This window comes from Zingiber officinale, chromosome 7A (genome assembly GCF_018446385.1).
Source record: "Zingiber officinale cultivar Zhangliang chromosome 7A, Zo_v1.1, whole genome shotgun sequence".
NCBI lineage: Eukaryota > Viridiplantae > Streptophyta > Magnoliopsida > Zingiberales > Zingiberaceae > Zingiber > Zingiber officinale.
In genome coordinates this window covers 20943822-20961612 of record NC_055998.1, presented here as the reverse complement: position 1 = coordinate 20961612, position 17791 = coordinate 20943822, and the positions used below count along the sequence as shown (strand labels likewise).

The window sequence follows — 17791 nt, the reverse complement described above, 5'->3', positions numbered from 1 at the left end:
AACCCCCTTCCCGGCCCGACTTCTGTGCAGGTTAGCCGGAGCATCGCGCCACCAGTTGGAGATCTACACCAGTTGGAGATCTACATCAGCGGAGATCTACATCAGCGAGTCGGAGAGCGCCACGTGCCCAGCGTCTGTTGACTTCTGGTTCGGACAAGATCAATTTGGCGCCGTCTGTGGGAACGCACCTGCATCCGAACGGGAACAATGGACGAGGCTGGACGACAACACACGGTGACGCTTTCGACGGAAGAACTCGACGCTCTGGTCGAGATGAGGGCCGCCAAACTGGTGGAGCAAAAACAGAAAGCAGCAGCCGAGCGGCCGGAGCAACAAGCAACATCTGCGTCGGGTGGCCGAGCGGAAGCACCTCAAGCCACCGTCGCATTTCATCGGGCCTTATTTCGCACCCCTGAAGCCGTACCAGCTCGAAGAGATAGAGGATCTTCTTCAGACGAAATGCCCAGACGAGATGACAGAAAGGGGAAAGCTCCCCGAGCGGACTCATCTCCCGAGCGGATCAATCGCCAATTTTCGGAGGCTATTCTATGAGACCCTCTGCCCAAGCACTACGTGCCTCCGACGATCGGCGAGTACAATGGAACAACGGACCCGGATGATCATCTGGGTAAGTTTGATAACACAGCCACGCTCCATCAATACACCGATGGAGTAAAGTGCCGAGTCTTTCTTACCACTCTCTCGGGATCGGCCCAACAGTGGTTTCGGAGGCTGCAGGACGGATCCATCACAAGCTTCAAGGACTTCCGAACGGCCTTCCTCCACCACTTCGCCAGCAGTCGGCGTTATCAAAAGACAAGCGTCAGCTTGTTCGCCATCAAGCAAGAGCCGAGAGAATCGCTCCGAGCTTACATCCAGCGGTTCAACAAGATGGCAATGGATATTCCAACGGCTACCTCGGAGACGATGATGAATGCCTTCACGCAAGGCCTTGTGGATGGCGATTTTTTCCGATCACTCATTCGGAAACCGCCCCGAGATTATGATCACATGCTACACCGAGCCAATGAATACATCAACGTGGAAGAAGCGCAAGCGGCCAGGAAAAAAGAAACATCAACCGAACGGGCACCTCCCGCCGAGCGGAAACCCTTCTCCGCTCATCAACCGCCGAGGGGACCAAGGGCTGAAGCAATCCGCTCCCCTCGTGTAAGGTCCCAAGTACAAGAAGTAGCTGCCGCTCGAAGCAAGCCAAAGAAGAAATGGACCCCTATGTTCTGCTCCTTCCACCGGACGGATACGCACAACACAAGGGATTGTCGAAGTCTTCCCTTCGTGGCTAATCCCGTTCCCAGGAAGGCCGAAAGACGGTCTCCTTCCATCGACAGGAGGCAAAGGACCCATGAAGCCGACCGGACCCGCACCGAGAGGCGACATCAACAGACGCCCGATCGGCATCGATCTCCAAGGCAGGAGAATCGCCGAACGTCAAGAGAACGATCCCGGCCGTCCGCTCGGGAAGAGGAAAATAGAAGCAATACTTCCCGAGGCGAGATCAACGTTATTGCTGGTGGGCCGACCGGAGGAGACTCCAACCGAGCCAGAAAGGCGGGCGTCCGGCAGCTACAGATCTACGCAGTCGGTTGTAGCCAAGAACGGGCAAGTGGACCGGAAATCACTTTCGGGCCCGGAGACTTAGAAGGAGTAGAAGTGCCCCACGACGACGCTCTGCTCATTAAAGCGGTAATAGCAAATTATACTATTCACCGCATATTTGTTGACACAGGGAGCTCGGTCAACATTATATTCAAGAAGGCACTCGATCAGCTGCAAATTGATCGAGCCGAGCTGCTGCCCATGACAACGCCGCTCTACGGGTTCACGGGTAACGAAGTGCAGCCGGTCGGACAGATCCGGTTGGCTACCTCACTGGGAGAAGAGCCGCTCAGGAGGACCAGGACAATAAACTTCGTGGTGGTCGACTCTCCTTCGTCCTACAACGTCATTTTGGGACGACCGGCGCTCAGCGAATTCCGAGCAGTCGTCTCAAGATCAGCTAGCAGCTCGGCGGTGCTATATAGAGATGATCCGAGCAGAAGCCTGTTCCGCTCGGAAGGCGCCCCGGATCGAGGTACACGCCATAACCGAAAAACCTCCTGCTTTAATTTATGATGAAAAGGAGGAGGTTCAGATCCATCCGACCCGATCGGAGACCACGACTTTTATCGCCTCTGATCTGGAGGAGGAGCAGAAGGAGGAGCTGATCCAATGCCTCCAACGAAATCATAATGTCTTCGTCTGGTCGACACATGAGTTGCCCGGAATTTCGCCGAGCATAGCGCAGCATGAGTTGCATGTCCGACCGGACGCTCGGCCAGTGAAGCAGAGAAAAAGGGATTTCAGTGCCGAGCAGAATGCCATCATCCGGGCGGAAGTAGAGAAACTTTTGGAGGCCGGCCACATACGCGAGGTGCAGTTCCCGACCTGGTTGGCTAACGTAGTATTAGTCTCCAAGCCGGGCGGCAAGTGGAGAGTCTGCATCGACTTTCGGGACTTAAACAAAGCATGCCCCAAAGATTTTTATCCCCTGCCCCGGATAGATCAGCTGGTGGACTCTACGGCCGGCTGCGAGTTAATATATATGCTCGACGCCTACCAAGGCTATCATCAAGTGCCGCTCGCCCGTGAAGATCAAGAAAAAGTTAGCTTCGTGACTGCCGACGGCACATATTGCTACAATGTGATGCCGTTCGGATTGAAGAATGCCGGGGCCACCTATCAACGCTTGATGAACAAAGTGTTCAGGGAGCAGATCGGGCGGAATCTGGAAGTCTATGTGGACGACATTCTTATCAAATCAGTCCGAGCGGCCGATCTCTTCAAGGACATGGAAGAAACCTTCCGAACGCTACGCAAATATGGAGTCAAGCTAAATCCCCAGAAGTGCCTGTTCGGAGCAAAAGGAGGGCGTTTCTTGGGGTACATAGTGACCGAACGGGGTATTGAAGCAAATCCCAGCAAAGTGAAAGCTCTACAAGACATGCCGCCTCCAAGAAATACAAGGGAAGTGCAGCGGTTGACCGGTCGGATAACTGCTTTGTCCAGATTCATCTCCAAAACCGCCAACCGGAGCCTACCATTCTTCAAGATCTTGCGCAAGGCTACTAAGTTCCAGTGGGATGAAGAATGTGACCGAGCGTTCGGAGAATTGAAAACATATCTCAATTCTCTGCCTGTACTTGCCAAGCCGATCGGGGGTGAGTCACTTTATATTTATCTGTCGTCAACTGAGCATGCTGTAGGCTCAGCACTTGTGAGGGCGAGCGGCGAAGAGCAGCCGATTTATGCTGAATCTCGTTACACCGGGCTCGAGAAGTTGGCCTTTGCTTTGGTTCTAGCCGCTCGGCGCCTTCGACCATATTTCTTGGCTCACACCATCATTGTCCGGACGAACATCCCACTAGGAAGAGTGCTGTTGAATCCAGAAGCGTCCGGACGGCTCATCAAATGGACGACAGAACTAAGTGAATTTGACATCCAATACCAGCCCCGCTCGGCGATCAAAGCGCAATCCTTGGCTGATTTTGTGACCAAAGTGCAAAAGCCAGAGCCGGAAGCTCTGTGGAGAATATATGTGGATGGGTCTTCCACTCGGCTCGAAAGTGGGATTGGAATATTGCTGCTCTCGCCTCAAGAAGAAAAGATGCACTTATCCGTCCGGCTGGATTACAAAGCTACCAACAATGAAGCAGAGTATGAGGCCCTCATAGCCGGATTACAGGCAGCACGGCATGTGGGAGCTGTTCGGGTGACACTTTATTCAGATTCACAGTTGGCCGCTCAGCAACTATCTGGCACCTTTAAAATCAACAGCGCTCGGCTTAAACTCTACGCTGGGGCCTTTGACAAACTCAAAGCTAATTTCCGCGAGGTTCTTATTCAGAAGATTCCCCGAACGGAGAACCAGGCAGCCGATGAGTTGGCCAAACTAGCAAGTTCTATAACGCCGGTCATTATCCCGAAGCCAATTGAACAAGTATCTTTGGTGGCACATGTTGACCGGATGGAAGGCCTCATGTTTCCGGACGACTGGAGGACACCCATCATGGAGTTTTTGCGCTCGGGCACCACTCCTGCCGATCGGGATGAAGCCCAGCTGCTCAGGAGGAGGGCCGGTCGGTTCACACTCATCGGCGATCAGCTCTACAAGAAGGCTTTCTCTCGCCCGCTGTTGAAGTGTGTGAGCTCGGAAGACTCGGCTTATATCCTCCAAGAGGTACATCAAGGATCGTGCGGAGGACATCCGGGCGGACGATCACTAGCCAAGAAGATTTTGGTAGCTGGATACTTTTGGCCGACCTTACAAATGGACGCCGCTCGGACAGTATCTACGTGCCTTTCATGCCAGAAGTATCACAACTTCTCGCACCGACCGGCAGAGGAGATGAAGACATCAGCCGTTTCATGTCCGTTCGATCAATGGGGAATGGATATTGTGGGTCAATTTCCGATGGCGACTGGGCAGAGGAAATTTTTGCTGGTGGCGGTCAATTATTTTTTCAAGTGGGTGGAGGCCGAGCCACTAGCCAGGATCACCGAACATATGGTCAAAAAATTCATCTGGCAACACATCATCTGTAGGTTCGGTATCCCTCGCCGATTGGTTCCTACAATGGGCGGCAATTCACAGGGAAGGTGCTAGAAGATTGGTGCAAAAGCTACGGCATCGAGCAACACTTCACATCCGTGGCTTACCCCCAAAGCAACGGTCAAACCGAAGTAGCCAATCGGGAAATTCTCCGCATTCTGCGCACTCGGCTCGACCACTTGGGAGGAAGTTGGTCAGATGAAGTGCTGGACGTTTTATGGGCCATCCGGACGACTCCTAAGGAAGCAACGGGCGTCACACCTTTTCATCTGGTGTACGGCGCCGAAGCAGTCATTCCGGTTGAAGTCGGCGTCGAGTCCGTCCGGGTCCAATGTTACGATGGAAGCAACGCCGAGCGGAGGAACATGGAGCTGGATTTGGTTGATGAGGAGCGGGCCAAGGCATCCGTTCGGCTGATAGCGTACCGTCAACGGATGAAGCAAAACTACAACCGGCGCGTCATTCCCAGATCATTCCAGGTAGGCGATCTTGTCTGGAAGAAAGTCAAGCCGGTCGGCAACGTCGGCAAGCTTGAAGCTCCGTGGGCAGGCCCCTTCAAAATCATCGAAAAGCTCCGCTCGGGCGCGTATTATTTGGAGGATGAGGATGGCCGACAGCTAGATAGGCCGTGGAGCGCGAACCACCTCCAGCCTTACCGGGCGGGGTGAAAGGTGTGTCAATGTAAATCATCCTGTGTACTTTTTTCGACTGAATACTTGAAATGCAGAAATGAAAAATCAAGAGAACAAATACAAGGCGTCGTCAACGAGGAACGAAGGCCCCGCGCCGTTCGGCCGGAGGTAAATGGGTCGAGCCAAGCACTCGAGGAACGAAGGCCTCGCGCCGTTCGGCCGGAGGTAAATGGGTCGAGCCAAGCGCTCGAGGAACGAAGGCTCAGTACCGTCCGGACGGAGGTAAATTATCCGAGCCAAAATGCTCGACGAAGCAGACCCTGAGCCGTTCGGCCAGGAGTACGTTCTCCAAGCTGGGTGAAAGGGGCATATGGATTATCCGAGCCAAGCGCCCGAATAGCGAAGGCCTCCTAGCCGATTAGATTCGCAAGTAAATGACCCGTGTTGTTCGGCCGGGCATAAAAACTGTTCAAGCGCGAGATAAGTTATGAAGGCCAAGATCGCTCGACCTGGTAAGGAGTTAGTCTGGAAGACCGTCTAGCCCAGACGTTAAACCGTAGAGCCGCGCCGACCGGCTATAAATATCCGCGCCGACGAGCTCCGTCGTTAAAGATCGAGAGACGAGCCGGCGTCTATAAACCCTCCGAGCGGAAGAGCGTCGTGCCGGGACGGTGAGTAGTTGTCGGGGGCCGACGGGCTATTAATATCCGCGCCGACGAGCTCCGTCGTTAAAGATCGAGAGACGAGCCGGCGTCTATAAACCCTCCGAGCGGAAGACCGTCTAGCCCAGACGTTAAACCGTAGAGCCGCACCGACCGGCTATAAATATCCGCGCCGACGAGCTCCGTTGTTAAAGATCGAGAGACGAGCCGGCGTCTATAAACCCTCCGAGCGGAAGACCGTCTAGCCCAGACGTTAAACCGTAGAGCCGCGCCGACCGGCTATAAATATCCGCGCCGACGAGCTCCGTCGTTAAAGATCGAGAGACGAGCCGGCGTCTATAAACCCTCCGAGCGGAAGACCGTCTAGCCCAGACGTTAAACCGTAGAGCCGCGCCGACCGACTATAAATATCCGCGCCGACGAGCTCCATCGTTAAAGATCGAGAGACGAGCCGGCGTCTATAAACCCTCCGAGCGGAAGACCGTCTAGCCCAGACGTTAAACCGTAGAGCCGCGCTGACGAGCTCCGTCGTTAAAGATCGAGAGGCGAGCCGGCGTCTATAAACCCTCCGAGCGGAAGACCGTCTAGCCCAGACGTTAAACCGTAGAGCCGCGCCGACCGGCTATAAATATCCGCGCCGACGAGCTCCGTCGTTAAAGATCGAGAGACGAGCCAGCGTCTATAAACCCTCCGAGCGGAAGACCGTCTAGCCAGACGTTAAACCGTAGAGCCGCGCCGACCGGCTATAAATATCCGCGCCGACGAGCTCCGTCGTTAAAGATCGAGAGACGAGCCGGCGTCTATAAACCCTCCGAGCGGAAGACCGTCTAGCCCAGACGTTAAACCGTAGAGCCGCGCCGACCGGCTATAAATATCCGCGCCGACGAGCTCCGTCGTTAAAGATCGAGAGACGAGCCGGCGTCTATAAACCCTCCGAGCGGAAGACCGTCTAGCCCAGACGTTAAACCGTAGAGCCGCGCCGACCGGCTATAAATATCCGCGCCGACGAGCTCCGTCGTTAAAGATCGAGAGACGAGCCGGCGTCTATAAACCCTCCGAGCGGAAGACCGTCTAGCCCAGACGTTAAACCGTAGAGCCGCGCCGACCGGCTATAAATATCCGCGCCGACGAGCTCCGTCGTTAAAGATCGAGAGACGAGCCGGCGTCTATAAACCCTCCGAGCGGAAGACCGTCTAGCCCAGACGTTAAACCGTAGAGCCGCGCCGACCGGCTATAAATATCCGCGCCGACGAGCTCCGTCGTTAAAGATCGAGAGACGAGCCGGCGTCTATAAACCCGCCGAGCGGAAGACCGTCTAGCCCAGACGTTAAACCGTAGAGCCGCGCCGACCGGCTATAAATATCCGCGCCGACGAGCTCCGGCGTTAAAGATCGAGAGACGGTCCGGCGTCTATAAACCCTCCGGCCGGGAAACCGGGAGACGAGCCGGCGTCTATAAACGTCCGAGCGGAAAGCCGACGAGCCCCGTCGTTAAAAATCGAGAGCCGCGCCGACCGGCTATAAATATCCGCGCCGTCGAGCTCCGACGTTAAATATCGAGAGACGAGCCGGCGTCTATAAATGATCCGAGCGGACGAACCGACGAGCTCCGTCGTTAAAGATCGAGAGCCGCGCCGTCCGGCTATAAATATTCGCGCCGTCGAGCTCCGACGTTAAATATCGAGAGACGAGCCGACGTCTATAAATGATCCGAGCGGACGAACCGACGAGCTCCGTCGTTAAAGATCGAGAGCCTCGCCGTCCGGCTATAAATATCCGTGCCGTCGAGCTCCGACGTTATACATCGAGAGACGCATCGGCGTCTATAAATAATCCAAGCGGAATATCGTCGACACTGCAATTATCCGTATTCTCCGCCGATATTGTTAGACCGACGCTAAGTTCCGCTCAGACTCGAGGTATAAAGGTTCTGATCGGCTTATAACGAGCGATTCTTGCTAGCAACACAGAATGATATTCGGCCGAACGGAAGGGCTGGGGAAAACACTTGCAAGAATGCACCTCGAATGCCAAAGGTGTGATAGTAGACGAGCGGGCAACACAAGTATTAGCAAGGGGACAGTGCAAAAAGATAGAGTACACGAAAGAAAAGCATTTCATTGAAATTAAAACCTTAGGCCGAGTGGCCTAAGTACAAAAAGATGCATGTTCAGCCGAGCGGCGAAATTACATGAATTACTCGATGTAGTCGTAGAGGTCCCTCGGAATGTTGCTCAGGAGCTCCACCTGATCGCCGGCTGGAATATTGGTGGACTCCGGAAGAAGGCCCTTCGACTTCAGATAGGTCATAGTGGCCGTAATGGCCAAGTCGAAAGCTGAGTACATCCGCTCGCAAATTTTCTCCGAGAACTCGGGCGATCAGATATGGCTTTGTCGGAGAGCGGCAACTCGGCTCGGCTCGGCATCCTGGTATTCTTTGAAGGTCGCCTGGGAGCTTGTGAGGGCCTCATTCAGATGTTCAATCTTCTCCGCATCGGCCGAGCGGCCTGCCTTCTCCCGGTCGAGCTGCTCCGTCAGCTCCTTTATCTTCAACTCCAGGCCCCGGGCCAGTTATCTTTGTGTCAAGCGACTTGACTTGTCGCTCGGACTCGGCTAGGGCGTGGGCCTGGTCAGCTGTTTTCTTCTGCTCAGCAGCCAGCAGAGTTTGAGCTTTCTTCAGCTCTTTTTGCAGCTCGGAGTAGGAAGGGCCTTGGGAGCCGCTCGGACCGCCTGCCGCCTGCAGTTGCCTTATCTCCTCGTCCGCCATAGCCAGGCGGCTGGAAACTGCTATCTCTTCCACCCATCTCTGAAGCAAGAAGGCGCAGTTGTTAAAAGCCGAGCGGAAATATTCAGACAAAACAACAACAAACTTACCCCCGTAGCCGCTTGCATGTGGTGTTGGCTAAGTTCCGGAGGATCATTGCTACGGCGCCCGAGCGTCGGCCCACATCTCGGCGAGGGCCCTTTCAAAGTAATGGTGTGCTCGGGCACGGTTGGCTGGTCGGCTTCTGGTAGCAACTGCGGCCGTGACGAGGGATCGCCCGACCAGGATCGAAGTGGCGCAGAAAACCGCGAATGGATGGTCGAGCGTTGGATGAACGGCGAGCAGGGGGGAGAGTGTCGACCGGATTAGGCAGCTCGTCCCAGTCAGAAGGCCACGGAGGTAGCCGAGCGCAGCGGAGTCTCCACCCGGCGCCTCTTTTGCAGTGGCTGTTCCTCCTCCCGAACGGACCCTTCCTCGGGGGCCGTTGGTTCCCTAGAGGGGGTAGCTTCGCTGGCCACCTGCTGTTGAGAGGCCTGAGCGGCCGATTCAGCCTGGGTGCTGCTCTCTCCTTCTTGAGAACCGACCGGCTGAATACCCCGCGCCTCCATTTCCTTGGCCGCCGTGGCCTCCAGCGCCGCTGCCTTTCTCTTCAGAACGCCGGCCATCACCGAGTCCATGACGATGTCAGCTGCATGAAAAGAAGAAGAAATCAGTTAGCAATTAAAGCAAATGCTCAAGCAAAATTCTTACCGAAGCCGGTCGGAAGTGGGGTCCGTATAGGACTCAACCCAAAAATGTACATCACTCCCTCGTGAAGAAGTTTGTTGATGTCAAGCCGCAGACCGGCTAGTACATTGGCGACGTGAAAATAATCCGGTCAGGTCTTGAATTTCTTCAGCTCGGGAGTAGGAGGTAGATTGACCTGCCACTGGGTCGGAAAGTTTGGCTGACTGGGCATGCGGAGGTAGAAATAATAGTCCTTCCAATGTTTATTGGAAGTGGGTAGTTTATTGAAGAAGACCAGACCGGGCCGAGCTTGGAACATAAAGGTGCCCGGCTCGGCTTGCTTAGGGTAATAGAAATAAAAGAAGACCTCCGGTCGGAGGGGAATGTTGTGAATCTTAAACAAAACGACAACACCGCAGAGGAGACGGAAGGTATTTGGTACTAAACTTCCGAGCGGCACGCCAAAATAATTACAGACGTCTACTATAAAAGGATGCACGGGGAACCGCAGACCGGCGGTAAATTAGTCGCGAAAGACACAGAAACCGCCGCGCGGCGGTCTGTGTGGCCGAGCGGCGGGACCAGCTAGGCGAACTTCGAAATCCTCGGGGATTTCGAAATTGTCAGCCAAAATATCAAAATCTCGTTGTTCGAAACGGGACCCCATGGTAGTATACCATGGGCCTAGGGATTGTTCTTCGGGATGAGAAGAACTGGCCATGATCCGGACAGAAGAAATCAAAAAAGAAGTTTCAAAGACGAAGAACAGGAGTTTCAAAGACTGGAGCTAGGGGAAGAAATGCGAATTAGATACCGGAAAGGAAGAAGGAAAGATCTAAAACCTTACTGAGGGGAGAGGGATTGAGGAAAGGCGCCGAAGAGCGTCAGAGGGCAGAAACAAGATCGCCGGAGCTCCAAAGCGCAGAGGGCAACAATAGAGGTAACGGAGGCGAGTGAAGATGAGAAGGAAACGAAGAATTTATAGGGTGAGGGACGGGCGGCCTCCACCGTCAGATCCAGGTCACGGGAATCAAAGCATGCATCTAGCCGTTTATTTCGAATTGCTTCGATCACATCAAAATATCATGCCACCGCCTCCGTACTCTGATGGCATTGCTCCACGTGGCAGTCAATCATTCGGAGCATTTAATGAAGGTATGATCAACCTTGATGTCGAAGATTGGCGCAGAACGCGAAGTGATCCGGTGAAGGCCATCATTGATTCATTCAAGGATATCTCTGCGGCTGACCGGGCGCAGAGTACTAGCATGGAGGAGCCGTTCGGCTAGACTCATAGTCCAGTCAGTCGGACTATTCGCCTCCTTCGACTAGACTTGAAGGGGAGGCAAGTGATCCGGTAGTAAGAGCGACCCCCCCTGCAAAGTCAACGCCAAGGGGAAGTCACCGGAGCAGCCGCCCATCCGGGGGAGAGTGTGGTCCGACCGGACGGACGGCCGTAAACGGCCGGTCCGACCGGACTGCCGGCCGGCTCGCACTTATGGCTGGAAGGCACCCTGTCAAATCGGGGTTCCGACGCTCAGTTCAAAAGGTCATGGACCGAGCTGACCTTTTGACCGACCAAAGTCATAAAGCACCCCTGTTTATTAGTCTCCACAAAGCACAAGTAAACCACTGCGGATGTCCGGCCGGATGTTGAGGGAGCTGTCCGCCCGGACGACAAGTTTGGAGCAAGGGAAAAGGACAGGGGACTCCTTTCTCTGACAACCGATAGGTTTCACGTGTGCGCCATGCTCCAAATCTTGTGACAGGGGATTCTGCTGTCCCATCAAGGGCATGCTTTGACTGTAGCGATATGGGTCAGGTAAGCTTTCTGACAGCCGCATACCTAGGAAAGGACAGAGGACACGTATGCACCTCGGTACACGTGCCCAAACCCTTCACAGCTCTATATAAAGAGCCTCAGACTTCGCTGGAGGGGATTCTTTGGAAGGTATTCTGAGACTTTGGGAGCCACTTTGTTCATCGTAATTTACCTGACTTGAGCGTCGGAGGGTCGCCGCCGGGAACCCCCTTCCCGGCCCGACTTCTGTGCAGGTTAGCCGGAGCATCGCGCCACCAGTTGGAGATCTACACCAGTTGGAGATCTACATCAGCGAAGATCTACATCAGCGAGTCGGAGAGCGCCACGTGCCTAGCGTCTGTTGACTTCTGGTTCGGACAGGATCAGTTGATTTGATATTATTAAGAGAACTTATAATTTGATTTAGGCGGTAAGTAATTTTAATTTAATATTTTTTAAATTATTATGTTTATGTTTGTAATGATAGACAAAATTAGAAGGATATGCTAAAAAGAATATCAACGATTATTTTTCTCTAAAAGATAATGATGAAGTGCTTGGTTTCTTTGATCTATACCTCCAAGATACTAAATGTTATTGTCAATAGATAAATTATTTCACATTGGAGGAATATTATCGTTTTAATGTATTCAACATTATGGTTGATAAACAGTTGATGGAGTTGACCAACAGATTTACTGAAAAATTAATGGAGTTTCTCACTTTGTATGATGCCTTGAATCCTAGTGATGAATTCAAATCATTATATGAGAGTGCTATTTGTTCTTTGGCTAACAAATTGTAACCCTATGATTTTTTAGAGATGTCATGAAACATCAAAGAAGTGAGTTGAATTATTACAAGTTTGATATTTTTGAGAATCTGCGATTTAAAAATATTGATTCTCTTCCTAAATTTCTAAATTATGTTGATTACTAATCGAAACAAAGAAGTCAAAGTTTTACTTCATTATGGAACCGTCACATCAACGACCCCCTAGAGCCGGTCCTACGGATATGGAGGGAGGTAAATACAAGTACACAGGTGGAAAGTGCATGGCGGAGACATTAACCCCAGACAGTGATACCCCGGGGATCGACCCCTGGACCTTTCAACTATAGAATCATGTACTCCCCATCTGTGCTACGTCCTGGGGACGGTCAAAGTTTTACTTCATGATTGATAGATTGGTTCATTTAATCTTTAACTCTTTCGGTTTCTACAACAATAATATAGAGGGCATTTTCGAGAATAAATTAAAGCTTCTAGATACGCCCCTTGATTTATACCCAAGTTGACTTGTTAAACACTAGAAGGGTTGACCAGAAAACACCTAAAGTAAAAGAGTTCAATCCACAAATCCTCTAGAGATATTCTAAATGGAAGCTTTAAAAGCGTGCATGACTGAGGATGGAAGAGTTGTGAGGTGAAAGGAAGAAGAAGCATGCGTTGATCAATAGACATTGCAAAGACTAGATAGCTCGAAAGGAACAAGCAACACAAACATGACGGTCCACGCGATTACGAGAGGATCAAATTAGAAGAGAGGGATGAGTCAAAGTGAGGGGTCATGATCGATCCCACTTTGTGAATTTGACTAAGTGAGTCTACCTTATATGATGGGATTGGATTCGGATGGACCAACCCCGTGCCACTATTGCAAGGTAAGGATGGCAACAACCCAACCCACAACTAGCCGTTGCAACGAGTAACAACCGATGTTTAAAAATATTCCTTTTTTCAGTTTTTCTTTCTTTGGCATGCTTTTCTTAGTATGGTGATGATTAAGACAATGGGATTGCGGAGTTTAAAAGACTTGCTAGAGAGGGAGAAGAGCACAATGGGAATTTATGCGGTGCTGATCATCAGATTTTGATCTGTAAGTATTGTAGTGGTGTTTAAGCCGTTTAGCAATACTTTAATAGAGTCGATTTTTGGATCGAAATTCTTGGAACAATGTATGTGTTTCTGAATCTTTAATTAGGTGGATGTCAACATCTTGAAGGTTAAGATGCAATGTGGTATCTAATTCTAGGCATGCGCAACCAACACATTGTGGATTTTTGTGTTTACTATCTTGTAGCTACAGTTGATTGTAAAGTATTGATACTAGGACTTCTCCTCCAACTTATCCTCTTGGAAGAATTAATCATTCAAGGACACAATCTGTTTGTCTGATTAGTTCATCCCAATCACAGTGTTGTTCTATATTAATCTTCCAATATTTTCACCTTGCTTAAGGATTTTTTTAAAATATCTATTATCATCTATGCTTAAGGATCATTCTTTCCAAAAATGCTATTATTGGCAATTTTATTAATTCATGCCTTTATATAAAAATTAATGCTCAAACCATATTTCTCTATTCTGTTTCTAAACAGACTGCTTTTTATTTTTATCTTATTAAAATCATAGAGGAAACTAATGTATAAACTATTAATATAAAGTTAATCTCTTTTTGGTCTCTCACATTCTAATTTTGCAGAAACATCAAATTTTCACCATGCAAATTGCTTCCCAATGATTCCGAGCTGCATTTGCGAAGTGACAATTGGCAAGAACATGGTAAAAAATATAGATGGATGCGATTCAGTCAATTCCTCATATTGAGTGCCGGAAATGGTAGATAATCCAATAAAATTAATCACTGCCTTTTTATTCCCAACACAATTCAAAATCCCTTTCCTTAATCTTTTCCTTCCCTTTCCTTTTGTCCTATATAAAGCCAACCGCACCATTCCAAGAATGTCAAAATTCGTTCAAAGAAAGAAAAATAATATGAAATTTCCGCTTCTTCTTCTTCTTCCTCCTCTCTTCCTCCTCATCCTCTCCTGCTCTGCTTTGTCTGATCAGCAACGCAAGGTAACTTCAGTTTCTTCACTGTACTACCAACCTTTCCTCTAAAAACAGTATCAAACACGTTTTTGGGGTTTCAGGTTTATGTCGTTTATCTAGGAGAGCACAAAGGGCTCAAAACCAGTGAAGAAATCTTGGACGACCATCATTCCCTTCTCCTCTCCGTGAAGAACAGGTGATCAATTTAGCCTTATTGTGATGCCATAGCCTTTGATTCATGTTTAAGATTTATAACATTTTTATGATCAGTAAAGAGGAGGCCTTGGATTCCGTAGTGTACAGCTACAAGCACACCATCAATGGCTTTGCTGCATTGCTCACTGAAGAGGAAGCCAGGAAACTATCCAGTCAGTAACTATTCATTCTATCTCAATTTTTTTTTTTTTTGTATTTTCTTTCCAATCACTGGATTATATTCATCGCATCAAAAACAGAGATGGAAGGGGTGGTTTCTGCCTTTCCTAGCGAAGGCAGGCTCTCCCCACACACAACCAGGTCATGGCAGTTCATAATGCAGGAAGAAGGGTTCAAAATTTTCGACAGTACTGACTGGGTGCAAAAACCTAAAAAGGATGTCATTATTGGCATGCTGGATTCAGGTCTGTTGCAGTATCACGTTCCACAAGCCAATTATACAATCCAAAAATACATAAATATGTTTCTGAATAGTGAAGTGGGGTTTGGCTTGATAGGTATATGGCCAGAGTCTGAGAGCTTCAGTGATAGAGGAATGAGTCGTTCTCCAAAACACTGGAGAGGAGTCTGCCAAGAAGGAGATGCATTCAACTCTTCTCACTGCAATATGTAAGTCTACTACTACTCTATAGTCTATGCGTGCCTTCATGTAAAATGAAGAACAAAGAAGTGATATAAGAAATCTTCCATAAACGGTTTTAACTGCGGAGATTTTTACATATGAAAAAAAAGGACACGAAAAGCTAGGTTTCTTAATTATTTGCAGTCACTGGTTTTGGTTTTGGCCTGTTGGTGATGACGACGACCATGATTGGTTTCTTGTCCGATTTAGAGAGTGAGTGCAAACAAGGCGACAGTCTCGAACTTAGCGGCTTTTTGGCGCCAATGCATGTCCCTCGTGATCTTTCCAATATATATATTTATATATATTTATTGATTGTTGCACACGTGACTTTGACTTGCAGAACACTTGACCGTTCAAAGCTTAAACACCTACATATAAAATCAACTAGATAAGAGTTAAATATTAGATGTTTTATTTGATTTCAAAATCCAGTATGTTGATCATCGATTCGATTGTGGGTTGAAATTAGAAAGTATACAATTTCACACGGGATTTAATGGATCGTTAAGAATTGATGATGCGATTAACTGCCATGGCAGGAAGGTCATTGGAGCTCGGTTCTACGTGAAGGCGTACGAGGCGTACCACGGCGCGCTAAACCGCAGCACCGCCTTCCGCTCCCCCCGCGACAACGACGGCCACGGCACCCACACGGCTTCTACTGTCGCCGGCCGCGCCGTGGCCGGGGTCTCCGCCCTTGGCGGCTTCGCCCGCGGCACCGCCTCCGGAGGCGCCCCCTTCGCCCGCCTCGCAGTCTACAAGGTCTGCTGGCCCATCCCGGGCCCCAACCCCAACCTGGAGAACACCTGCTTCGACGCCGACATGCTCGCCGCCTTCGACGACGCCGTCGCCGACGGCGTCGACGTGGTCAGCGTCTCCATCGGCGCCGTCGGCGCCCCGCCCCCCTTCGCCAACGACGGCATCGCCATCGGCGCGCTCCACGCCGCGCGCCGCGGCATCGTGGTATCCTGCAGCGCCGGAAACAGCGGCCCGATGCTGTCCACCGTCACCAACCTCGCGCCATGGATGATCACCGTCGCCGCCAGCAGCATCGACCGCGCCTTCGATTCGCCGGTGCTCCTCGGCAACGGCGTCTCTATCATGGTACAAATTTATCCCAACCGAATCTATTCTAATTATTCTAACGATCAATACAAATTCCAGCAATTTATATGTTAATTAATTTCGTTGCAGGGCCAAACTGTGACGCCGTATACATTGAAGTCTTCAGTTTCTTACCCTTTAATCTTCGCCGGCGACGCCGTGGTACCGGGCACTCCGGCCAATGTTTCCGGGTAGATTTCTCCACCAAATACCAGAAAACAGAGCAACGGGTTCAAACTGATCATACCTTTCGATTTCATGCTTCAGGCAATGCCTGCCGAATTCTCTGGACGCCAAAAAGGTTAAAGGAAAGATCGTGACGTGCCTGAGGGGGGCAGGTCTCCGGGTGGCCAAAGGACTGGAGGTCAAGAGGGCCGGCGGCGCCGCCATCATACTCGGCAACTCCGTCCCCAACGGCAACGAGATCCCCGTCGACGCCCACGTCCTCGCCGGCACCGCCATCTCCTCCGACGGCGCAATCGCCCTCCTCGAATACATCAACAGCAGCTCCAACCCGACCGCCAAGATCGCCCCGGCTCGGACCGTCTTGCACGTGTCGCCGGCGCCCGTCATCGCCGGCTTCTCCTCCCGCGGCCCCAACCGGATCGCGCCCAACCTTCTCAAGGTACATCAATTACACCTTATAATTAATTAATCTTCGCCAACAGATCGATCGAGAGAAAAAGGAAAAAAAAAAAAACAAGAAACACAATCTAAAACTAACTTCTAATTTCGTACGCACGTACTTTCAGCCTGATGTAGCTGCGCCAGGGTTGAACATCCTTGCGGCATGGAGCGGGTCATCTTCTCCGACGAAGCTCGAGGATGATCGTCGGCGCGTCAAGTACAACATCTACTCGGGTACCTCGATGGCATGCCCCCACGTTTCCGCCGTCGCCGCCCTTCTCAAGTCCATCCACCCTAAGTGGAGCGAAGCCGCCATCAGATCCGCCATCATGACCACCGGTACGTTAAATCCACCCTCAGAATACTCAATAAACTGTAAGTAACGTCCGTTATTCCGAAAGAATTATATCGTTGTTTTCTTCACAGCCACAACCGAGGATAGCCTAGGCAACCCGTTGACCGATGCATCGGGCCAAATAGCGGGCCCATTGGTTTATGGGTCGGGCCACATCCGCCCTGAGCACGCGTTAGATCCGGGTTTGGTGTACGATGCCTCCTACGAGGATTATCTTCTCTTCGCCTGCGCCAATGCCGGGGCTGCTCCGCTAGACCCCGCCTTCCGCTGCCCGACGAACACAAGTGAATATCCCTTTGCTCTCAACTACCCGTCCATCGCCGTCGGGACTCTGTATGCGCCGGTGACGATCAAGCGAACGGTGACCAACGTGGGCAACGGCTCGGCCCTCTACCGCGTTTCGGTCGTGGAGCCCAAAGACGTCGCCGTGGAAGTCGTACCGACAGTGTTGAAGTTCAAAAAGATCAGACAGAAGAAGCGATTCACCGTTACCCTCTCTGCGAGGGGGCGTTTCAACGTCGATTATGAGGAAGGATCTTATACTTGGTCCGATGGCATCCACGTCGTTAGAAGTCCAATTGTCGTCTCTGTTTAAGCTTTCTTCTCCTTTCTTCCCTTTTCACTCTTTCTAATATATATACACATTGAAACTGGGAATAAATGGATGATTGGGTGGGTTCATTTGAATCAAATATTGCTGGTAATCAAAACCATTTTTTAATCAATTTTTCAGTGAGACGTCGTGTCGTGTGATTGCGAATCTGAAACCAGCGAAGCTTTGGATCTTTTCACTTCTCCAATATTTTCTATAAGTGGAAATCCCTCCAGAGCTACGT

The 17791-nt window shown here is 50.8% G+C and overlaps 1 protein-coding gene across 1 annotated transcript; it reads left to right on the top strand.

The window, feature by feature from the left end:
- The first annotated feature begins 13937 nt into the window (after window positions 1–13937).
- Window positions 13938–17680, top strand: LOC122001123 (subtilisin-like protease SBT5.6). Its single transcript, XM_042555708.1, has 10 exons — window positions 13938–14055; window positions 14130–14224; window positions 14299–14396; window positions 14484–14648; window positions 14742–14853; window positions 15409–15973; window positions 16064–16164; window positions 16241–16598; window positions 16726–16939; window positions 17027–17680. Exons 1-10 carry the CDS (start codon window positions 13939–13941, stop codon window positions 17548–17550), a joined length of 2349 nt encoding a protein of 782 aa, XP_042411642.1. The 5' UTR covers window position 13938; the 3' UTR covers window positions 17551–17680.
- The last annotated feature ends 111 nt before the right edge of the window (window positions 17681–17791 follow it).

Excerpts from the sequence above, each read along its gene's own strand:
- LOC122001123 (XM_042555708.1), top strand. The coding sequence starts at position 13,939 with ATGTCAAAATTCGTTCAAAGAAAGAAAAATAATATGAAATTTCCGCTT. Across the intron at positions 14,649-14,741 it reads TATTGGCATGCTGGATTCAG|GTATATGGCCAGAGTCTGAG; the intron begins GTCTGTTGCAGT and ends TTGGCTTGATAG. Across the intron at positions 15,974-16,063 it reads GCAACGGCGTCTCTATCATG|GGCCAAACTGTGACGCCGTA; the intron begins GTACAAATTTAT and ends ATTTCGTTGCAG.